Source organism: Corvus brachyrhynchos, unplaced genomic scaffold, assembly GCF_000691975.1.
Source record: "Corvus brachyrhynchos isolate BGI_N302 unplaced genomic scaffold, ASM69197v1 scaffold94, whole genome shotgun sequence".
NCBI lineage: Eukaryota > Metazoa > Chordata > Aves > Passeriformes > Corvidae > Corvus > Corvus brachyrhynchos.
In genome coordinates, this window is record NW_008238330.1 from 5,159,663 (window position 1) to 5,185,615 (window position 25,953).

Below are 25,953 nucleotides of genomic sequence, written 5' to 3' on the forward strand. Positions count from 1 at the left end.
GTGGGGAGAGAGGAAAAAAAAACAAGGATATAAAAAAAAAAAAAAAAAAAAAAAAAAAAAAAGAGTAGCAAGTAAGTTGTGCCAATTTACTTAGTCTTGCCAATGGAAAAGTTTAAAACTCAGGCAGACTAGCATATGCTGTTGCACAGTGCATGAGAACCACGCATATGCAAGGAGCCAGACACAGTTCCCTGTAGTAATAATCAAAAAACTCATGCAAATTCCTTAAAAACCTGTCGAAGCACCAGCCTGCTGAGGCCCTTTTCTTCCAAATGGGCTTGAACTGATAAGTACACTTCATCTGTCAGTAAATTTTCCTATTTAAAATGATAAACCATCAGGAAGAGCAGCTGAAATTGAAAATGATGCGGCTGCATTTTGACCACTTGCATTGAGCAAACCAAAGAAATACATGCAGCTCAAAACCTCTATAAAATAATCATAGCAGCTATCAGCAGTATTCCCAAACGATATATATTCATGTTGTGCCGCACTGGTGAGCTCCATTAGAGTATGTCGTCACTGTCTCCATAGTAACTATATTTCCAAATAGAAAACAGCAAAGGGAAATAAAAACAATAGCGTAATGTGGAAAAACAGATACACACTTGTGCTATGGATTTTTATTTGCCCCCTTTTTTTTTCCCCAGGAGAACATGTATTTCAACGGCATCTTTATCATCCATAACACAGCTCCCCTACACCACGATACTAACATCGCATATCCTACCTGTCATATTTTGTGTTTGTAAAGCCAGTCCTTTGAGCCATTAAACATTAAAATGGAAAAACTGCACGGGTTGAATAGAGATGTACAATTTTATCTTCAGCTCATTCTGCTGAGTGCAGCAGAGAGCTCCGTATTAATAGTTTCCCTACTTTGGTTTTAATTCCCCGTCTCAATAATGACACTACTATCTGATACAGAAGTCTGCTTGAATTCTCTTAGAGAAAACAGTATTTACAAATCTCAGGCAGCAGAAACAAGTGCTTTTGTAGTGTTGAGATTGGCTGCCGGTTCTGTTTCCATAGAAATGAACATTCACTTGCTGAAAAATGGGGGGGTGCTCTAAAGAATCTTCTCCAGTTTGGAAGGCTACATATAGTTCTGGTGGAGTGAAAGGGCAGCAGCACACATAAAATACTGCTTAACAGGCAAACATCCTGATCTGATTCTTTTAATATGCATCATTATGAATGTAAACAAATCCCAAGGTTTGCATAGCAGCTCATACATTCACATAATTCACATTAAAGAAATTATCTCTGATTTTACTATACACACCTGAGAGTAAAGGAAGATGGGTGGGAAATAATTATGAAAAAAAAAAATCAAAGGTCAGCTGGAGAGGCAAGCTAGCAGTGGGATATTATTTAAGGCTGTAAGCCACTCTCATCAAGCAAAAGCACTAAGATTCTTGTCCAGTTCCCTTGTTAGATATGGTACCTCTGCATGTGCTGGCTCTTGAAACTCCGTGTTACATCCTACCCCAATTACTCCATCCATAAGTGTTTGAATGTGCTTTCCACCTTGTCTACCCTCCAAGAGGATCTGTCAGCCTCTAATGGTAACTTGTTCTTCTCCTCCTCATTACCATTCCATCACAGATCAGATTCAATAAAGGAAAGAAGTAACACAAGACTAAAGGGACTGTTCTCGCTAGATCCCCTCTAGTAAACTAAAAGGATAAGATATTAAATCCACCAGTGTGCTAAGACTGCAGCAGGAAGGAGACCTTTTCCTGTGCTACCTATATTTCTCCTACATACCTAAGCATACCAACACAATGTTTTTTAAAACTCTCAAGTGTTAAATCATGTTAGTACAAACATATTTTTTTAAATATGTATTTGTTTTGATTATCAATATACTATGGAAAACATTTTTGCCTTCAGGTTGTTTGAAGCTGCAAGCTTTGACTCTTCATTCTTTTTCTTCTTCCTAAGTACATGCTGGATAAAAAGACCGAACAACTGACGTTAGTACTATTTGATGAGAAAATCCTAAGTCACATCTCTGGATTCTCAGAAACTAGGTCAACACACCAAATATTCACTACCACAGCAGTATCACTCAGGACTATGACGAAGATGACATCTTCCAAGGTTGTATTAGCAAGCTCTTCCCTATCCATCACAAACCGAACAGGACCCCCCCATCAGTAGAGTCAACCAACTTAGGACAGTACCTCCACCTGGCAAAAAACCATTCCTTTTGCTGTTAAGAAGGCCCACTATGGAGTTTAATTATATTAAAGCCACTTGAAGAGTTTTTGCCCTTTTCACCCCCCCCACCTCCCTCCCACTTTGGAAAGATAACCCTACTCCCCCACTACCATCCCAAACCCTACAACAAAATATCCAAAGCACAAAAAAAATCCTCAACACTGTAACAGATGTATTTAGCCACTAAAATTTGGTCTTTATCCAGAGATGTTTGATAAAGCTCCTGAACAAAAAGTTGGAAACAAGGCTACAGGAATTCAACAGTAACTTTAAATCTACACGTGCAAGCAGTAAGCAGTAAATACAAATTGTCCTTCAGAGAATAAGGAAGCACAAAGCCAAGATAAAGCACTAACAATGGAAGAATACCTTTTCAATAACATTAAAAAGCTGCCTAGATGGAAGCAACAGATGAACAAGGTTCAAGCAAAAATACTGAAACCAACGTATTAAGAGAGATTCTGTCATTTACTGTACCAAAACAGAATTATAGTAACTTTTGCATAGAAATTGCCACCTACAAGATGAAATACATGGTTTATGCTGTCATAGATCAGCATTAACATCTGTGTTTTACCCATGAGATAAAAATGGCTTAAAAATAAACTTTGTTAACTCTTTTAAACAGAGACAAAAAGGACAGAAGTGCTATCTTAACTAGTCAAGCAAGGTGGTATATCTACTTTCATATATTTAAATTTTTTCCATGCCTATATTCCCCTGTGTGACTTTCTCTGTTCTCCTGAGAACTACCAACAGAAAAAATATACATGTAAAATGCATCTCTGAATCTCTCAAACCAATGAAACCAACACAGCTGTATTAACTTTAAATGCAAAAGATAATGGTTTACCCTTTCATAACGAGTAAATTTACAAACAAAAAGAACATAAAACATTTTATGTAAAACACTTTTCCCCAAATTAGAATGCTTTGGATTTCTTAAAAAAATATAAATTTTTACAAATAAATTTTTAAGTGTTCAAGAATAGCAACGTTTTATTTCAAAGCAAAATGTAGCATAGAAACTCTTACTACCTCAAAGATAATGTTATAAAAACACTTTCCTTTGAACCTACAGTCACTTCTGTTTTCCCAACAACAACAAAAGGTTGAGAAAATTAAAAATGAAAAAGATGTATTTGAGTACATTGAGGAATTATACGCATTCCTCAAAATATTTCTACTCTTGAATAGTTACACTTCTTCGATACAGCAGACCATAATCAACATAGCTACTTTGAAAGACAAATTAACATGAGGAAACTCTTCCCGATAAAACAAGATCCACGGATTCCTTGCAGAAGACAATGAAGCTTCCAAAACCAACTGTGCTAAAGCCACTGCCACAGCACCTCCTTTGTTTTGCTGTTACATAACATTTCTTTCATAATTTACAGTTTTAAATTAAATTTTCATACTAAAAAATACTGTAGCAAAAAAGCAGTAGGAAGCAACAGGGATCCTCTGTGTAACAGGTTCTCTTTTCTTGAAATACACCAAAAATAAGGAGCTCAAGCTCAATGAAGTCTTAACATCAACATTTAAGTGTCTTTGAATCCTGCAGTCTCCTTTTTCTATAATTTAAAACTCAATGTATTAATCATGATGCATCATTTTAACAGAACATATCAAACACACCCATCACTAAAGTACATTTTTCTCTTACTAACATACTAAGATAGGATAAAGGTTCATTTGATCTTTGTTCCCATGCATCAACACTCTGCAGCATTGTTCTATCCTATACTGAACACATCTGTAACTCGTTAAATATTCACTGCTTGTTTCCATGCAGTTTCAACACCTTTTCAATTGTATTCTGACCGCAGTCCAGCAAATATTTCCAGTAAAGAGTACAAGCTTGTTTCACCAAGTGTCTCATTTTCTTAGCATTTACGTGTTTCTATTCACCCATCTCGCACTGATAATGCCAGTATTTAAATATTTATTTTTTTATTAATCTAAAGCGGATTATAAATATATGATCTTTCATACTCACCACTGACGCTACTTAAAATCATATTGTCAGAGTTTCTTATTTCATCAAATTTTGCAAAGATTGTTTGCAACCTATAAAGAACAAAAACAACAAAGTAGTTTTACATCTCTGAAATCCCACTGGCTACTGGTAAAAACAGAAATCAGTTTATTAGCCTATATGAAGCCGCAATGCAGAATATACAAGGGATTAAAGGTATGAAGAAACAATTCCTAAAGGATTCCTCTTTAGCTGAGCATCTTCACAGAAATGCATAGAAAACTAAGTCAACTTGTTATTAGCATGATTAAAAATAACATTCTAAAGTTCAGCTTCAGTAATAGCATATATTGGGTGTATATACAATATATACATATTTATTCCTACTCAACAACAAAAGGTTACAGTTTGAACTATGCAATGTTCATTTAGAAGAAAAAGAAGGATTACTATTTAATTTGTTCTGAGACAATTATTAATTTTCCTCAAAGATTTTTTTCCACAAAATTTCCTCAGTTTGGTTATGAAAAGAGCTTTGTGGTAGTTAGCACTTCCACAGGGAAAAAAAAAACCCAAACAACAAAACTTTCTTCTAAACTTAAGATACACTAAACACTTAAACGTGTCCAACCCGCACACTGATTTTAACTGTCACAGTAGAGAATACACTGTGAATGCTTTGCTACATTTAAACAGCAAACAGACAAACAAAACTCCAAACAAACCAAACCAAAAAATTCCACAATTCTAGCTTTGCAATCTAGTCTCACAAGGCAAAAAATGGTGTTCAAGCAATAAAGTTGGCAAAACACTTCAACAGCCCTTTCTCATCACTTCTGCAGAAAATTCAATAAAAGCAGCGGAAGTATCTCCCAGAAAAACATAACCCATGCATTAGCAATAGAGTTGTACTGACATAATACATTGTTCAGCTGCAAACAATTGAGAACATTTTCTTGCATTTCTCCAAAGACTTCTCTGCTTTTTAGACTACTTGGAATATGGTAATATATAACATGCACATGGGATTTTTAGCTCCAGGACTATCAGGACTGAATCCTGATTTTAAATGAACAAAGTTATAAACTACAAATCAACTGAGAGTCTGCAGGTCTCTGAACAGGTACAGTTCAGTTACATCAGAAGAACTAGGGGTTATACTACCCAATTCAAAATTTGCTAACAATTTGCACTGAAAGACTGCCTTTACAACTCACAATCCAAACTATTTAATGACAAACCAAAAAAAAATGGGTAAGAACTACGCCTGGGTATGAAAATTCTCACAAGGAGAAAAGTCAAGGACACACAAAGATTTCACTTCAACATTTCGTTATGCACACACCACTTTTACTCAATGATCCATGTAGAGAGGCTGTGCACTTTCACTGCATAGTCTACATTCTCTAAGATTGCATGTCCCTTTCACTAACAATGAAGAATGTGATAAAATAACGAAATACAGACAGACAACAGTATAGAAAGTTTGAGCCTTCCCCCACTCCCATTCCAAAAATGTAGGACTCTCACTATGCATTACTTTTACTTTCCAAACACTTCAAAGCAATCTGCTACTGAGCAAATCTGTCCTGGACTTAGCCAGCCCACAACAGGAACTATATGGATCCCCACAAAAAGGCCTACTCTACTGCAAGCATCTAAAAAACCACACCCCAAACCCCCCGTTAATCATTTAAGTCAATAACCCGTAACACAAACCAGCAGTTATTCCATCATCTCAACTTATCTCAAAACTATATGTAGCTCAGTAGTAGTTTCCTTAACCTTTCCCTAGGATACTTGCCAGCTTGTCTCTGGAACCTATTATCCTCTCCCTTTTGCACCACCATTGCATTTACAACTACTGCTGCCACAGCAAAATGTCTGAAATGGCAGCAATTCACAAATGTCACTACTTTACTATTAAACCTCAAGTCTTTTAATGAAAAGATCAATTTGCAAACCAAAGGCAGTATCTACCAAAATGGGTTTTTCTGCACTTAGGCTTGAAAAAGTAAAACTTTTGAAATGAAATGTTTTTTGGGTACTAGAATTTACTAATGACATGTGAAATACCATTTACATGCTGCTTGCTTTCAACCGTACAAATCGAGAAGTTTACACGAGAATCAATACATATAATAATGCATTAGGCCATCTTGCTTTCATAACAAGAAGTTAATGTGTTTACCAGGGATTGTGAGTTCCCCTCAACAGTGCTGGATTCCATAGCAAACACTGCATTAGCAGTTCACCTAGTTAATGAGGAAGAATTAACACTACATCTGAAAGGCTGAAACTGTCATTCCGAGAGAAACTGAATATGCCTAGAGAGATTAACAGATTTGCTCTAAAATTTCACTTTAATTTTTAAATCCTGTAAAGCTGATGTTATCCACTTGGCACAAACATTTTAGAGCATGCAGAAGAAAAAAAAAAGATTTTCTGCTCTTTTGAACTTTCTTTTCAAAAATGCTTTCCTGAGTGTTTTAAACAGCAGCTAAAACCTAAATGCTTCCTTATAAATATGTTATAATAATATACATGTTGCCTCTCACTCTGGACAAAATACTTGATAAAGTATTAACTATGAACAATAAAAAAATGTGTCTGTCAGCACTGGACGCTATGTTGTCAGTGTTGCAGGCTGGAGAGCAACACACAATACTGCCTGCCACTCCTCAAACTTTCAAAGCATGTCTTTATGACCAGAGGCACACTCTACAGTATTTGTCATAATTGCAACAACAACAGAGGAGTCCATTATAACACAGCTGCCAATGTGGTAAAGCACTACTGCAGAACCAACCCTCTCTTTAGAACAGCTTACAGCATCTTTAACTACTACTTTGCAAAGTCTCTCACAACAAGTTTCTCCCTCCCTTTCCTCCCACCCTGCTCTTCTTGCTACCTTCTTCTCTTCTCATATTTCTTCACACAGTCACGGGCAGCAAGGCAGCATGGGCTAGAGTCTCTAAAATTATTGCAACCACAGTCAATTTAAGAATGTTTACAGAAGGTTCAGCTCCTGGCAAAAGAGAGCCTGCCAAGAGGAACCCAAGAAATTCTACAGGGCTGGACCAAGACCAGTTTTACTGGCAAAGAGGAATGTTCTTTGAGAAGAGCAGCATTATTTACTCCTTCATCTCATATCTGCAAGCCCAACTCTGGATGTGGCAATCATAATCAATCATTGAAGTCACTACATGTCACTGGTGGACAGAAATATTATCTTCTTTTCCCAAAAAGGCATAGACAGGTCTTCTGCAACTTCTCATACAGACGGAAAAATCGCCATTGACAAAAACCATGTGTTTGGGACAGCAGGTTCTTCTAGAGGGGCTGTCAGTGAATGAATGAATGAATGCATGAAGTTGTAGCACTTTAAATGGGGGCTCCTGGCAACCTGCCAAACCCTCTCCTCCAGCAGGCAACAGGTCTCTATCAAAGTATTAACATACTGTGGTGAGGATGGTCAGTAAGAGGAATATGTACCCTTCTACGACACAGCTTGAGCTGACATGCACACATATGGAAACACGGGTGCTTCCACAGAATGTGCGCAACACTTCAGACTGAAAAGCTGTTACTCATGACCATGCTTGATGGTGTTCAACTGTTTGTATGGCAGGCAGAGGGGGATACCTAAAAGTGTGGTCCTTGTGATGAAGAGGCAAAAGAGCACCACTCCCCTATCAATAGCAGAAAGATAAAGAAGAAGAATGGTGGGAAATAGTCTGTTGTTTATGTCCAAACTGAGTCTAAATGTGGTCCTTGTGATGAAGAGGCAAAAGAGCACCACTCCCCTATCAACAGCAGAAAGATAAAGAAGAAGAATGGTGGTAACTAGTCTGTTGTTTATGTCCAAACTGAGTCTAAAGCAGGAAACGGCCCATCTGAAACTCTCCATATTCCCCCCTTCCAAGCCAAAAAAAAAAATCTTGAAGACATGTGTCCACATCTGGACACACAGATGGCCCTCATCTACAGCTTGAGCTAGACAGATAAGCAGAATGTGCATACCACATAAAATGTGGTATTTAGAAATGCATAATGCATACTGCAATATGCTTCAACATTTTAGGATATGAAGCTGTGGCCCTAGACGTAAGAACTAAACAAATCACTGGTTTTATACATTTCTGTTTCTCAAGCAACAGGGGGGAAATTTGTCAGATTAATTCCTCAAAGATAAAAGCTTCTAACACTCAGACTAAGTAACTGCTATCCAGAGCCACGTACACTATTTCCGTTCAGGGAAGATCAGCCGCACAGATTCCATACTGTAAAACATTCGATTTGTCCCACAGAGAACAAAACCTCTTCACTATTCTTGGCTCACTGAACAATAAATACAACATCCACTTTCAGTATTCACAAATATATTAACACTACTTTCAGGTCTGACACTAAAGACTGTCAAACCTCTCTGGCAGCAATTACAACAAAACAGAAAACAACATCCAAATTTCCAGCCACTGACTTGATACTGATTTTTCTGAAAAAGGAATGTGCTTCAAGCAAAAAGCACAATAATACTCTGAGATTTCTAAGTTGAAAAATAACAAATAGAAAGAGGAATACACTGATTTTATTTATAAACAAATTTATATTTGTTTATATAAATTAATACCTATTAAGGTATCACCAATTAATCTCAGTAAAGAAGAGAAATGCACTGAAGAAAAATAAATAGTAAGTAAGTAGAATTGAACTACAAAAGTAAGATCCCATAATTTATTTATTACCTAGATTTTGACAGGTCAAGTAAAGCCCTCTAGAAAATCCAGTATTTTCCACAAAGGCAAACCCTACCAGATGCAGATTACAAAACCTTTTAAGCCTACTATTATTAAATTACTGACTGTATTTGGCTTTGTATAGACACAACATGTATATACCATTTGCATATTTAAGGAAGTTGAACAATTTCTCAAAACAATGCTTGATTAACTTTCCTGCTTTCCTTTTAGCAGACAGGAGCTCTTATTTTCAGTGCTTTAGGATAGAGTGCATTCAAGCAGCAACACACAACTCTCTAATGTGTAGTTTGTTATGCAAACTAAACAATCCTACATTCTATTGATTCATGTGTGCACCGAACACTGAAGTAATAGGTTTTTCTGCTAATGTTTAAGTTTAGACGTAATTTTTAATGCATTGACTTACAGTGAAGGAGCTGCAATGCAGTTCTTTAAGGCTGAACTCAACAACTGAAAGCAGCCGTGTCTGAACTACAGATTATCTGTAATACTTAAAACCCTTAAAACCTACCCAGACACACAAACATGAGCACAGATTCCCCTCAAAATAATGATGATACTCTACATGAAAGGTTTTTTTCCCACAGATCATAGCTCCTGCATAACCACATGAAAATTTTACTGCATCTAAGCAAAGGGAAACCTCTGACAGGCACTGGGGAAGAAATGTCTTAAATTAGGTCTGCCTCTGAAGAAACAACAGTCTAAGCTACCATACAGTTAATCTGTCTTTCCTGAGCTTTGTCAAACGCCTTCTTAGTTCTGTGAAGGAGTAAGAAGGGACTCCAGGAGCTCTGCTTTCTGTCAGGGTTGGATGGGACAGAGACTAGCAGTCTCATGTTTAACTCAAGCAAATCGTAACTCCTGTCCTTATCCCAACCTGAAACCTACTGCAGAGGACACAGCACTGACACTCAGCTCACATACTATTTTACCCTAGTCCTGACTATCAGGTGCAAAACTGCTGGAGATTTAGTAGCAACAGCCCATTTAACATGCACCAAGTAGAGTCTTGCTTTTTTATGTAAATGCAAATTATACAACCATGCTTGCTTTCAGATCAGGGGGAATTTTGTATGCAGCTGATTCAGACAGTAGAAACAACAACTTGGCACCTACTGCAACTAAATTAGAAGCTGTTGATTGTCCTGAGGATACAAAGCACCTATGGTGTTTAATCCTATTTGGATCCCAAGATGTGCTCAGCTTGTATCACATGGAATTGTAAACGGTGAGTCCTGAACCTAAACTTACAGTCAGACCCAACATTCATTGCAAAAATGCTGTGCTATCTGCACTCTTTTATTCTCTGTTCCAAAAGATGTCCAAGGCCCTATCTTAATGCAAGAAAGATCTCTGATATGTTCCCCTTATTTGCTAGGAAACTCAATTTTCAGAATTGTAGTAATAATATGGCTTAAACTTCTGTGGTAACCATATAATCCATTACTAGTCTAAAAGCATGACTATATTCTATAGAATTCTTTAGAATTCTATTCTACAGGATAGAAGAGAATGTGTACAACTTCTCATTCTCATAGGCAGGGTAAACTTTTGTCTAAACAGGCTGAACTCTGCCTGGAATGTAAAACAATAAATTCAACACCCTTCTCCTACAATGTTTCCATAGAATTGTAGAATGGTTTTGGATCACCCAGTTCCAACCCCTCTGTCATGGGCTGGGACAACTTTCATTAGAGCAAGCTCCTCAAAGCCCCATCCAAGCTCACCTTGAACACTGCCAGGGACAGGGCATTCACAGCCTCACTGGGTAACCTGTTCCAGTGTCTTACCACCCTCACAGTAAAGAATTGCTTCCTAATATGTAACCTAAACCTGTCCTCTTCAGTTGAAAGCCCTCACCCCTGGTCCTACCACATCCTTGGAAGAAGTCCCTCTCCAGCTCTCCTACCTATTTAGGTACTGGAATGTGCTCTAAGAGCCTTCTCTTCTCCAAGCTAAACAATCAGCCTGTTTTCATAGCAGAGGTGCTGCAGCACCCTAATCAATTTAGTGGCTCTCCCCTGGACTAACAGATGAATGTCCTTCTCATGTTGGGGGCCCCAGAGCTGAATACATATTTTGATCTATTATCAAGCTGTATTTTGCTATCCTACAAATGACCATTAAAAACTAGGGCTCTTAGTTTTTTAGAGGGGTTTGATAAGGGACTTATCTAACATTCTCTCCGACATCAAGTAATAGATATATTCAGCTTTATCAAAATCAAGAAATGAGGTAAAAGTGATGGTAAAGCAGTACGTTAGTATATAAGGGGTTAACACATTTCAAAAAGTATAAATTGCTTTAACAAGGATTTTTAAAGATTTTATGGAATAAACAGCCTTTCCCACTAAGTACAATTTCAACCTCTGTCTAGCTTTCTTAATTAATCAAAGGTAGAAAAAAAATAATGGCTAGCTTTATTTCATATAAACTAATCTACATACAACACAGGAACTCTAGTAACATCATACTGAAAGCAAAACTAACTGGAATATAAAATAAAAATTACAGTAATTTTAAAACAAAATTTTTTACTGAGTTTAAAGTTCAGATAACGAACAGTAAAACTTAAATGGCTCAGAATTACAAAATCAAAACAGCTAGCTCACCTTCCAGGAGGAATTCCTCTCTTCGTAAGATCTATTCGTACTTTCTCTCCCACATGTCTGTAAACCTCTACAATGGCTAGTATGGCAGCATCTCTCACCTGTGAACACAGTTTAAATTGTTAATTCCAGTGTTACAGAAACCAAAACGACATTTGCTGACAGACCTCTAATCTTAAGAGTGTCTATAGCCCTGCATGCCAACTCAGTTGAAATAGTGAGGATGAAAAGGAACGGAAATACAACTGTTCAAACACGATGGCATTTGTTCCAAGTTACAGCATCCCCACGTGGTAAAAAATCCTAGAAATAACAGCTTTAGAGGGAATTTCTGGGTCTGACATAAGAATAGTATTTGTGGAAAAAATGTGCTTTATCTAGGACTTGCTCACAGCAGGCAGTACTTTCGAAACTTAGCTCCTGCACTCAGTCTTGACTTTTCATCTTGCTTTCATCACTTTCTACACACAGCAAAGTCCTTCTGGAAAACTAAGGCTGCCCACAAGAATGGACCAGCATTTTCTTCTCTCTTTATTTCAATTGGAATCAGGTGGCATGGCATCAGCACAAGAACGGAAATAAGGCAGGATGGTAGAAGCAGAAAGAACAGTAAAAACAAGGAGATGGAGTGCCTCTTTAAAAATTTTAAACCACAGTCATCACAATAAAGACTGCCAAAAATGCCATTTTAGTAAATGCCGTTATTCTCTAAAAAGAATGTCCGGAATGACTTCAGTATTGTTCTTTGCAGCAGTTCAAACTAAACACATAACTGCCCTAGCAAGATGTGAACTACATCTTTACTAATGATCAGCAAAAAGGACAACTTCTCAACAGAATTTTGCTAGAACAGAACAATGCTATGCTATACAGGAGACAAGAACTTTGCTGCATTCAGAAATTAAGCTTAAAGACCAATCCTGTTTATAAACCCAGCTCCTACCAATGCTATCTTCTCTGTTACTGTATTCATAGTCTTTTCCCCCAAACACAACTTCAGATAAATCAAGATATTTTAACCATTTCCACTGGAAGATTTTCTGAAGTTCAGATGTCACTGCATCTTGATTTTCACTGTAGATGTTTTTGCTTACTTTAATGATTTTAACGACAGTCCTTCCATGCTCTCAAATGCCATTTGGGTTCCAATGAGAAAATAATTACACATAATAATGTTATCTTCAGCAAATTTGGCAATCTATCGCAGGTTTCATATAAGGGCTGCTTCTGGAGGTAATTTTTTGTGTCAATAACTTCATTTTTTAATTTATTTCTTTTCAACATCCTCTGTAAGAAACAACTACTTTCAGTAATTACTAGTTACTTCTTCTGAATACAAAACTAAAGGGACCAGTACATCATGATATTGCTGCCTTTGCAACTCTACTTTCATCTTCCAGTGGATGGACTGATAAAGAAGAAATCGGGTTTACTTCTCATAGTAGAAAATAATGATCTGCTGTACACAAGCACTCTTACCAGCTTTTCTTTAAATGCTTATATTTATTTTGCTTTCACTGCTCTGTCAAAGTGTAGTTGTTCAAGGGCCAGTAAGTACTGAAATCCTTACCTGACTGTTGGAGTCACCAAATGCTATACACAGATGTGGTACCAACTTGCTGAGGACTAATGGTTGTGCACTGTAACTAAAAAAAAAAAAAAAAAGTAGCATATTTTTTAAGAAAAAACAGAAAATAATTCTTGCAGAAGTGAACTTTTGGCTTAGCTTTTATAGAATACAAACTGACATCAGTCAAGCTCTGACCCTCTCTTACTAGTCCTTCATCTACTTCTAAATAAGATAAGAATTCTGTAGCTTTAGTCTTTCTTTCAGAAAGCCCACTAGTTAAGTTGTTTGATTTTTCCCATGTATTAATTTAATTGAACCAGACTCCCTAAAGAATTACTTTCAGAGAAAAATGACATTCAAAAGAAGGATAGAACCATTACATCTCCATAGAAACAAAAAGCTTACATGTTTAAGGTAGCAACAAGACACAAACACACTCCTTCTCGGGATCGGTAATTCTTGTGTTTAAAACCAACAGCAAGGCGTTCCCAAATGTACTATAAAAGCAGAAATAATGGTCTTTAATTACCTGGAGTACAATACAATGTAATTCTATTCCATATAATTACATTCATAATAGTTGCAAAAAAATAACAGAAGACAAGTCCATTGGAAAAGCGATAAAATTAACTTTTGAAATGCACAATATGGAACACAACACAGATTAATTCTATGCCAAAACCAATTCCTAAAAAACGTCCTTCAGCAATCCAGCTGAGTGTTTTCCTTGTTTGAGAAACAGCTCTTAAAACATACAGGATTGTTACAGTTAATGCACACAAAACAAATATTAACATTACAAACTACTGACTGAAGCAGAAGTTACTACACTCTTTTTGCTTCATATTCTGTTTGCCTGCCAAAATTTCCTCACATCCATTTTAGCTTGTCCTTATCCATACTCCTGCTGTCCCACTTCCCCCTTACTTTTGCTTTAGATCTATTTCTTCATTTTTTTATTATTTCTTGCCCACTTGCTCTAATTCCTGTACTTCCATTTTTGTTCTGCTTTCGGTTCTCCTCTCGGTGCTGGTGCCACTTCCTGTGGTACGATCCCCTGGCTCGCTAAACCCTCCTTCACCTCCTTGCGCACTTGTTTTTCTCTGCCTGCCCTGGCTCTCTGCCTCCTGGCTTTATCCCATTACCTTTCCATCTCCTTGCCGTGCTCTAGCTGCATATCAGGGCATTGGAAGCGCAAACATGGAGCTGAGGAGCCGGGGGGTTCTCCTTGGGAGCAGATGCACAGGCTTCAGCCTGCAACTCGCCCCAGCTGCAGCACTGCCACTGCAGCCCAGCCAGCATCCGGGCAGCGTTGCCTAGCGATGGATGGCTGCACACTGCCAGGAGCTGCACACTTTGAAGCCCAGGCACCTCCCTCCTGCCAACTGCACCCCGGAGTGCTGCAACTGCAACCTACAGTGACGCCACACAAAGCTGCTAAAATGTATTACATACTAATTATTGCAATCGGCTTTCTGGGGGAAAAAAAAAATAAAGCCCTCACAAACAGCTGTTGATCAACAAAAACAGAGAGCATAAGAGCAGGGAATATGCATCCTCTTTATTAATGAGGTAGCACACTTCAACAGCAGACATAAAATTTTCCAATTAGAGCCCTGCTTGATAATTTTGTCCCATCTGCGTTTTTTTGTTTGTTTGTTTTATACTTCATTGCATTTAGAGAAAACAAACCTTAGATGAGCAGGATATGGCTTGCCAAAGCTGCATAGCTTAACAACAAAGAACAGGATTTTATGGAAGAAAACATCCTTCCAATTAACCCACTGTCATGGACAAACATGGGAAAAAGGAAATCTCCTTGACAGATGAACAAAATACAGGTAGAGAGGGAAGTGCAGACTATTGAAACAAAGAAAGCAGACTGAAGTAAAATTTAGTCTTTCACTACATTATCCCTTCTTTAAGAGCTAATTTTTTTAAGCAGAGAAATTCAAATGGCTGCTTAGAAATTTCAACTCTCAGAAGGTCCTAGCAAGACTTGATGTCCACCTCCATCCCTTTCATGCATATTTATACCACCTATATTTTTATGCCTTCTTGCCCATAAGCAGCTACAGCTAGTTCTTGCTCATAAAAGAAGCAAAAAAACCCCAAACATCTAAAACAAGTAAAGGGATTTAACAACAGGACAAATTAAATATTATTCAACAACATGCTACAAGAGGCATGATGAGTTGACTAGAAAGACACTACAGGATTTATCCTCAAAAAATTATTCCACTAAGCTCTTCTAAAGGGATATTTCTCTGCAGCAGAGAGCCTACAGCTCTGTACTTCAGTGTTAGAGGCACAGGAAAGACTTCTCTGTTTTGGCCCCTGCTGTGAGGATGATTGATGCTTTTCATCCAAAGTTTTAACGACCCATAAGCTCTCCTGAGAGCAGACAACCAAAGCCAGGCTTCTCCCACTCTGGGGAAGTTACCAGGAGAGCAGTACCTTGTCTTGCAGACACAATGCTCTTCCTTGGACCCCACAAACCTTGTATGCCTTCCGGCATTTGAGAGTAAACTTCAAAGGGGATGGATACTTCCTTCTATCACCTCTATGTACAGCCTAACAACTCTGCACAAAGATGGACCAGCAATCTAAAACTCTTCCACAACAAGGGCTTAGCACGAAGCAACTACCACCAATTTCTTTATCAGCTACTGTTCAAATGAAGGTATCTCCAAGGTGCTCCACTGCACACTTGTCAAAATGCCATTGCTGTAGGGGTTCTGGTCTGTATGCCAAGTATTTGGGAGCATCTTGGGGACAGGAACACATCATTTATGAACTACTGGCACCTACGCACAAAAAATACTGCCATGTCTCTTGGTCAGTGAATATGACCAACACTGCAGCTTGTGAACAGATAAACGCATGTCTTTGTGGATGACACTACTAGACCCTGATGCCTAAATCCCAATCAGATCTGTAGCCAAAGGGAGACAAACTGTTCTATAATAGCCTAGCATGCTACATGTTTTATCAGGCAAACAAAGCAACTGACAATAATTTTCTCACTCCAGATCAAGTCTGCAACATCTTATTCACCGCACACAAACATTCAAACTTGAATCTATGAAAAAACAAAGCCAGGAATTAGTGCATACAAAACCCCCACTATTTTTCTCCCTATTAACCTTTAGAATTAGAACTCAGAAATAGATTTTCCTCAGGAACTGAAAACTCAAATAGTAAGTTCCTACTCACATCCAGGGTCTCCAGACTTCTAAATAACATCGCTATTCAAGAATATAATCTTGTTAAACAGTCCGACATTTTTCAGACTCACAGAATAGAGATATAAGATTAAGCACTTGGAAGCCACATAATGTTTAGAACTGAAGGTTGAGTTAAACAAGCCTCCTTACAACCAAATATGACAAGCCAGAGGGCAATTTATCCCCACCTCAGTTTGTCCATGGTTCACAGAGCATCTCTGTCATACAGCTAGAAAGCCAGATTCTCTTAAGTTAGAAAATGTGCACCTCAACTGCAGGACTGGTCCTACATGTTCAAGTACAAATCTAATTTTAAAATAAATTTGGAGCTAATTAAACTTATTTATTCCCATTATTCAAACCCAGAAGATGCTTCAAACATGCGTCAATTAACAAAGCCCTGGCACATGGCATAAAAATGTCTGCTCAGAATTTAGCTACGATGTGCAAAATATGCAGAATCACATCGTGCCAAGATTTTTATCTTTAGTTGAACAATACATCAGTGTCAACCCACTAAGAGTACCTTTAACATTTACACCATTAACAGTCGCCATAACATTGTGACATGTTCGGAGTTCATACAGAAGTCATAAGCTCACTGGAGGCCTCCCTCTGAATCTACATTAAGCAATCATACCATGGGCGGTGCTGCTTCACACATCAATTTCAATATAAGATTCTGTGCTTGCTCTCGAACTTGGTCTTTGGCATCTCCCATACGATCTATCAAAGGCAGGAGAACTACAGGAGAGGAGAAAAAAAGAGAAAGTAAAAAAGATTAAACACCCAATGGAGATCTTCTAATGCTTAAAGATATTTCCTGAAACAGATGTATACACGTCATTCAAAAATAAAAGCTGATTTTAAGTAGGCCACAATATTTTAAAGTGCATTTCTGGGTATAAGACTAACAACAAATGCATAAGCCTGAAATGGAAGAAAATAGTATCTTTCAATAGGTTAAAAAGAAAGCAAGCTTCCCATCTTCGAAACTGTTTGAATGACTTTCACTTCAAAAAGTGTTCCAGTTAGCTTCAGAATGTCTGGCTTTTCTAAAAATAATGCTGGGGCATGGTGAGTGGCAAAGAATTGGAATAGGAAAATAGGACTATTTTAGAATCAGTGGGACTTTGATGTTTATTGTAAGAAAACCAAACGTTTTAAATTCCTTATTCACACAGTGTATCTTCTGGAAACCCAGCCTCGCTTCAGTAAGAGCATCGTTAGAAGTTACTATGTTAAAACAAGCATCCTCAAATAATATTTAAGTAAAATTGCATGACAGCTGATGATTTCAGATCCTAAAAACCAGTAAAAATCAAAGCCAAGGGACTTGCCAACTCTCTCAGGTTGCTTTTCCAGACAGAAGTTTATAATTACGTCAGACAAATTAATGCTGTGACATTAGGAAAGATATCCCAATGAACGCGTAGCTAGTTCTGTGTTGTGCAAGACATCCTGCTGTACTGGTTCCCAGTCCTCCATCTGGGGCCTACTCTTTGAGACATTCTTCTCCGAAATGCTTTCAAGTACTTCTTCCAAATGAGGGGTGATGACACCGAGTACGCCGCCTTCCTTCAGGAAGCACAACTGACTGACAGAGTTGGTGGAGATGTGTCTCTCACGGACAGTGATTTAAGGCTCTAAGAAGCACATGATTCACCACCTAGGAAAAGCAGTGTCACGCTAATGGTGACATTTACCTGCCGACAGCTCAGCCTTCTGTGCTAGCTTTTGTTTCTGATCCAATCCACAGTTTCTGAGAGCTCCAAGTATCAGTCACGCAGTCCAGGTGGATCTTACTCAACACAGCTCACAATAATCACCCAGCACATCCTTCTGCTCCTGCACTCTGCTTAAGCTTGGGCTAAATTTGCAATTGCTGTAACATTTACTTCAAACTTCTAAAGCCAGCATAATGTTTACCTCGACTTCTTTTGAAGACTTGCTCACATTCTCATAAGTAAAAAGAGATATACTAACAGCTAAAGTAACTTTTTGCTGCATTTAGTACTACATCACTGAACACCTGAGAGTATTTTACAGTAGCTGCCTGACCTCAACAGACTGCTAAAGAATTAATTTTCCTTTTCTACTCACAAAAGAAATAATTGTATTTGGCTATTGTTTGAAAGGCAGATCTGAAGTAATTTTATCAGTACGTAATGATTTTATAGTAATAAATAAACAATAGATTTGCCAGCAAAAGAAAGGGAACAGAACCATAAATTCTGAGGTCTCCTCAGTCCCCCGTTCCCATACTAAAAGCAGCAGCCATTTCTATACCATGATTGAAAAATACACTGCTGAAGTTTGAATTTCCCCTCCTGCAGTATCCAAAGGCTTTCTTAGTGTCCTATTCTGAGTGTCCTAATCTAAGTATTTAATTCTATTGGCTCTGGTTATTCCACTGACATCTTCAGCCACCATTATCAAAGTTTTGTGTTTTTCATCTATCTTCTCTACCCTTTCTCCCCTGAAGAAATTAGTACAGCTACTTTCATTTCACAGTTTCAAAAGAAGAGTCTGGGGTTTTTTTGTTTGGGTTGGATTGCTGTTGTTTTGATGGTGTGGGACATTGTCTTTATGGTTTGGGTTTTTAAGGGGTGTTTCTGTTTTGTTTGGTGGTTGGGTTTGGTTTTTTTGGGGATTTTTTCCATTTTGTGAACAGAGAAGAAACATCCAGAACTTAAGAAGCTATTTTTGGGAGTACACAGGTAACCACTCCCATGAACTTCCAATCACTCCTACACCTACTGATTACATTTTTCTCACCAACAGTACTTTTCTTGTCCTTTCCAGCACTTCTGAACTGACCTTGTCCCCATGCCATACATTACTAGTGAGGTCTCTACATTGACCTGACTGCTGGGCAGCTGAAGGCAATTCTAGCTTTACAGAGAGGGAAACAAACACAGCCAGTGCCAGTCCTGAGGGAACACGGCTCCTTTGTGACTAATTAGCACTCTGAGTCATTTGACGGAGCTGCAGATACCAGGGCTCCGCTCAAATCACTAAGGCAAGCACAGAGAACAGCTACTAGAAGCTGCTGAACAGAGATGAGGTCACCGAGTTAAACTAAGCTATGACACAGCCTGCAGATTTCAGAGTGTGCAACTACTGAACACACCAGCCTTTGCCACTCCTGGAGCTCTGACAGAGGGATAACCCGCTGCAGGAGCTGTTAAAGAGCCCACACGGCTGCAGGCTTGGCTTTTTTCCCCTAAAACTCAAGTTTCTGTAAGACCCCATATAAGGCATGATATATTCTGTTTGCGCAAGACAAATGAAATTAGGCTGCTGAATGCTGGCAACCACCAGCTGGTTTTCAGTGTGGCTGTTCATCTTTTCTGTCAGAACAAGCTCCAATAGGAAATCACTGAAAGTTGGGTTTCCTATTGATCAAGTTTCAAAACTGAACATCATTTTGGCTGCTACTTTTCCTTTAAGCTGCACATGCTTTCTCACCAGCATTATCGAATTAGTGTCCCTCTTTATACTGCAATGCAAATACATGCATTTGGTTGTTCCTGGCATCAGTCTGCAAACTCAACAATCTCAAACAGATACAGAATTAAACGAAGGGTGACAAAGGCGAAGTAGGACCAAACATGAAGGCTGTATTCAATGTGGTAGCCTCCTAACAACTCACTCAGTGAGGGATATAATTTATCACATGCAGTCTGGATTCACACATTCCTACTGTTTTATATTAACCTTATCCATCTTTTATCTTCTGTTGCCTAGATTCTTAAATTATTTCAAATGGATTTTGGAAAATCTAATAACAAATGACACCTTTCTGTCATATATTTCTGCAGATGTGCTGAGAAACACTACGCTAAATTTAGGAGACAGTGATTCCTTTTGCAGCTGTTGTTTATTTTTTGTGAAGCACTGTATTCGATTCAACTTGCCTTTTCGCCATGTTTTAGCATGTTGTCAAAGCTTCTTACCACTTCTAGCCGCTCCTGAGGTTTTCCTGTTAAGATTTCTACATTGTTATACCACAATTTTACAGGTTTTGATTACTGAAGAAAACGTACAGTTTTAGCAAAAATATTCCATAGCAGACATTAATTCTACCAGATCTACCTCAAACTGAGCTGCTATTTCACAGAATCACAGAATATTCTGACTTGGAAGGGATCCATCTGGATCATTGAGTCCAGCTCCCGGCCCTGCACAGACACCCCAAGGTCACACCATGTGCCCAAGAGCATTGTCCGAATGCTTCTTGAACTCGTTCAGGCTTGGTGCTGTGACCACTTCCCTGGGGAGCTGTTCCAGTGCCCAGCCACCCTCTGGGGGAAGAACCTTTTCTAATATCCGACCTAAACTGCTCTGAACTCAACTTCAGGCCATTCCCTCAGGTCCTGTCACTGGTCACCACAGAGAAGAGTGCCTGCCCCTTCTCTTCTACTCACAAGGAAGTTGCAGACTCCACCAGGCTGAACAGACCAAGTGACCTCAGCCACTCCCCATACAGCTTCCCCTTAAGATCCTTCACCATCCTTGTCGGCCTCCTTCAGACACTCTCTAATGGCTTAATGCCTTTTTTATGTTGTGGTGCCCCAAACTGCACCCAGCACTTGAGGTGAGGCCACCCCAGTGCAGAGCAGAGCAGGACAATCACCCCTTTAAACTGGCTATGCATTTACATCTGAGCTGCTATTTATGCCTTTTTCCTTTCTGCTACATCCATAACAGAGCTTATTATCCCATCAGTTTCTTTTTCTATTGTCTTCTCTTGTCTCAGTAAAACTGAATAAATTTTCATTTATCCACATTCACCAAATAATTTTATCACCACTAGCTGGGACAATACATGCATGAGTTAATGCCAAAACCAGCCTTCAGAGTCAAAGTACAGCCTTGAGAAATTAAATATTTATTTCCTCTACCAGGATTGAAGATGATAAAACAAGCAAATCACAGAAGTTGCCTAGAATGGCACACAATGTATTTTTAAAAACCTGAGCAATTTAACTATATGACCCCTGTAGCAAAGAATGCCACAGGTAGCACAAACAATTTTCTTTTGTTAAACTTTAACAAGAGTTCCTTCTGCAGCTTTTCAGTTTGTATTCTTGCTTTTTCTTCTCTTCTGACCACTTACACCTGCTGCTCTTTGTATACCTGTGCTCATTTCAAGTCTCAGGTCTACCTATTTCTATGAACCAACTTTAGATACTCATTACTGCAAAGACTTACAAAAAAGCATTAAGCAAAAAAGAATCTTTACCGAGAAAACGTTATCAGTGTTGGCAAAAATTCTGTTATTAAGAAGAAAAGTCTTTGAGGACAGAAACAGATTAAACCTAGGCAGCAAGATCTTCCTCGTTTCCTCAGAAACCTTGCCAGCTCAGGCAGTAGCATTGAACAGCTGTCATTAGAAAGGAGGGAGGGAAACAGCTGCCCCTGCAATTAGGGCAGTCTCTGTTCTGGGCAGGATGCACAGGAGAGAATCCCACAGGGGCTCCTACAGGGCCAGCCTGACAGATCCACGTGGCCAAGGGACTACTTCTAAGCAAAGAATCGTAAGCAGGCTCTCAGAAAGGCCTCAGTGCTCCTCTCCTCAACATATAGTCCAAGCCAGTTTAATAAAAAGCAATTTCAGACATTAATGCGCTTCTTGGGGTCTCTCCAGGAGCTAATTAAGAAAAGCATTAGTGGGATTAATGACACATCACTGTTCAGCAGCAGCAGCAGAGAGGAAAAAACAAACACTGTTTTTTTATATGATATATCTACGAGTCTATCAAGGTGTCAGTCTCAGAACATGAGAACAGTCTACCAGGCCAAAGAGTTTCAAGAGGTGTATTAAATCTGAAAGAAAACTAGAAGATTGAGAACAAATGTCATCTTCTGAAATTTTTTAAGCTCTAGGCGAGGTTTCTTACAGAACTAGAATTAATTAGAATCAAGCAGAAACCAAAGCAAGCTAGGATTTCGAGTTAAAAGCACTGCATTTCTAGGTGTCATACAGTGAAATGCCCACAGACAGCAAGCAGATGGTATTCTACATCACAGCCTATCACGCAAGCATGGATCACTTCAGGTAAAATGAATTCCCACTACTAATAAATTCCAGCACTAGCCAGACAGGAAAAAAATAACCCCAAAAAACAACAAAAGAAATGAACCAACCCACGACACACCCCCCCCAAAAAAAAAAAAAGTTAAAAGGCTGCATAGATTTTTACTTTTTTTTTTTTACTGATACTTCAGAGAATCTAATCATAAAGATGAAAAAAGTTACAGTTTATATCAGTCATGACCCCTAGCTGTCACCATTAACTACAGAGGAAAACAAAGAAAATTTAAGTATTTTCTGAGGTGTTGCAGGAAGTTAGTATTTTGTTACATTTGAAAATATAAAAGCAGATATTATGGGGGAAAAAATACAAATAATGGACTGTCTTCTAAAAGCTGTTAAAAAAAAAAATCTGAAACAGTCAGCATTTTATTGTCTAAGAAAATCCTACAACAATCCAACACAGCTTTTCCTGAGGTCAGTAAGCTATAAAATGAAAAGGCAGTATCAGACAAAACACCTGACTTGCATTTAGGTGCAGCAAGGCATCCTTGAGACAAGATGCCTCTCCCATAAATGGAAAAGCTTGCTTTACATTATCTCAGCAATTCAGTTTCTCGAGTTATTTGATTTAATTTCCAAGTTTTCTCTAACACCATAGCTTGGCCATTTTTAAAGCAAAGACATGGAACAGATGATTGTGAAAGTCCCTTCCAACCGAGTTATTCCAAGTTTTAAGTTTAGTTGTTATGCAAGTTTTTTTAATCTTGAATCCTCAGCAGAACATGTCATTAGTCTCAACATTTCAATGAAACTAATAAAAATGATAAATGAGAATAAAATTCAGTCAGGCCTAACACCTGAAGATCCAGGATTTTTCTAGATGCTAGATATATCCATGGTAGCTCATGTTAATACAGTTCTTGGTTTTCATGGATTTCATGGATTTTCAAAGCATTTCTCCATACCACATTAAAACCACATATTAAAGAGTCCCAGCTTGAATAAACTGCACACCGGAGTCTTTTCCACCCAAAAAATTCAATCATTAAGTAAGGGAAAAAGCAAAAACTTACAACGTGGGTGTCACTTACTAAATGCTGACTTCCTCAAACGAGTATTTCCAAATTCTTGTACCAACTGCTTTAATCCTAATTCACTCAAAAAGTTAATGTATGTTGCAAGCCCTTACAACTGCTTTAAAACACATCAGGCGACATAGAACCATTTAGGTCAGAAAAACCCTTTAAGAGCATCAAGGCCAACCACTAACCCAGCACTGCCAAAGCCACCACTACACCATGTTCCTCAGTGTCACATCTACACGACTTTTGAGTATCTCCAGGGATGGCGACTCGCCCTCTTCCTTGGCAGTTACAGTGCTTGACAACACTTTCAATGAAAACATTTTTCCTAGCATCCAATCTAAATCTCCCCTGGCACAACTTGAGGCCATTTCCTCTCGTCCTGTTGCTTGCTGCTTTGGAGAAGAGACTGACCTCCACCTTGCTACAACCTCCTTTCAGGTAGTTACAGAGAGCAATAAGGTTCCTTCCGAGCCTCCTTTTCTTCAGGCTACATAATCCACGGCTGCTCCTCATCAGACTTGTGCTCCAAACTCTTCACCAGCTCCACTGCCCTTCTCTGGACATGCTCCAGCACCTCAATGTCCTTCTTGCATTGAGGGATCCAGAACTGGACACAGGATTTGAGGTGCAGCATCACCAGTGCCGAATACAGCGGGGATGAGCGCTGCCCTGGTCCTGCTGGCCACACTATTGCTGATACAGGCCAGGACACCACTGGCCTTCTTGGCCACCTGGGCACTCATTGCCTCATGCTCAGCCATTGTCAACCAGCACAGCCAGGTGCTTTTCCTGTAGCGCTGCCTAGGGTTGTTGTGACCCAAGTGCAGGACCTGGCATTTGGCCTTGCTGACCCTCATACCACCGGCCTCAACCCACTGCTCCAGCCTGCCCTGATCCCTCTGCAAAACCTTCCTACCCTCCTGCAGATCAACACTCCTACCTAGCTTGGTCTGATCTTCAAACTGTCTCAGTGTGCCCTGCATCCCCTTATCCAGGTAATGGATAAAAATATTAAACAAAACCAGCCCCAATGCTGAGTCCGGGGGAATACCACTTGCCACCAGTCACCAACTGGATTTAACTCCAGTGTCCATCACCCTTTGGACTCAGCCATCTAGCCAGTTTTTAAGCCAGTTATGAGTGCACCCATCCAGGACACGAGCAGTCACACTTCCATGCTTCATTATAACAACAAATTTGACAGAGCATTTAAATTAGTCTGAGGAAACTAATTTAAATATTCTTCTAACACTTCTTGAAGCCACCTGGTAAAAAATGTAAACACTTCAAATTGATTTCACATTTTAGTATATGGCACTATAACTATCTTCCAAAACTAATTTTGCCCAGTGGTTTCTTTTCACAGTAAGAAGAATTTGAAACTACTATTAAATGTACACACACATTCACATATGGAGTTTTTGTGTGTAAAATGTGCATCCCTGTTCAGACTCACATGTATGTATACAAGTATAACCTATCTATCTGTGTTTGGTCGTTTTAACTGTCAATTACATTTCCTTTAATTTTCAGGTAAGTAGAATATTTTGCAACATTTTGTAAGGTTATATGTAAAAGCTGATGTCAATATAGTTATGTAACAGACTAATGGACAGTTCGATATCTGCAGAAAAATATGTCATGGTCTAATACTGCACAGTAAAACTGAAACAGATTCTGTATACCTTTACTGCATTTTTTGTTTTCCTTTTGACAATAATAACAAGAGGGCCAAGTCATATTCACTTGTTTTAGAAAACAGAACTAAAAGTATGAGTAGACACTTTTCCCAGAAATTCTATCATCCAGACACATATGCCCATAATTTTAATAGCCTCTGTTATTTTGGATATATACATTTATTTTAATAATTAATGCGATCACCTAGGAAAAGAGACTGTGATACAGTAATTATGTGCTCTTATGTAACATCTCTTTTAATCACAGAACAAGCAGTAGTTTTAAATACCAAAAGATGTAACACTCAAACACTGCTTTATTTTTCCCAGAATATAGACATATAGTCTTATGAAGGAACACACACCCTGGTATTTACTGCTTCCAAAGTGTTTTCAAGGATCTTAACTGGATGTACTAAAAGAAAGATTCCAATTTGTATGTCCAGACTCCCAGAACACAGATGCCAGCTGCAGAGAGCACACAATATGGTTAATCATAAAAGGATAACACCTTAGAAGAAATTTACTGCAACATTACATGGTTGCCTAGGAAACTGAATTAAGTCTCTTTATCAGGCATTATACTTCAATACTAAGATCACTAACATGCTCTTTGAAATACTGGAAAATATCTGTCCTACAACTGTTGTATTGATTTTGCCCAAATGTAATTTATGGCATATATGTAGGTTGCAAAGATTGAAGTAATAGTAAAGCATTCATGTTTTTCACTTCATAGGAGAAGACTGTAATGCTTAAGGGGGTGA

At 38.5% G+C, this 25,953-nt stretch overlaps 1 protein-coding gene across 1 annotated transcript in view; it reads right to left on the minus strand.

Annotated features, from left to right (window-relative positions):
* Window positions 1-25,953, minus strand: part of CLASP2 (cytoplasmic linker associated protein 2) — a 146,126-nt gene that overhangs the window by 104,723 nt on the left and 15,450 nt on the right. Inside the window, 5 exon segments of the mRNA XM_017734661.1 lie at window positions 4,229-4,299; window positions 11,586-11,683; window positions 13,153-13,228; window positions 13,558-13,649; window positions 17,020-17,123. Of these exon segments, the coding sequence (XP_017590150.1) occupies window positions 4,229-4,299; window positions 11,586-11,683; window positions 13,153-13,228; window positions 13,558-13,649; window positions 17,020-17,123 (441 nt within the window).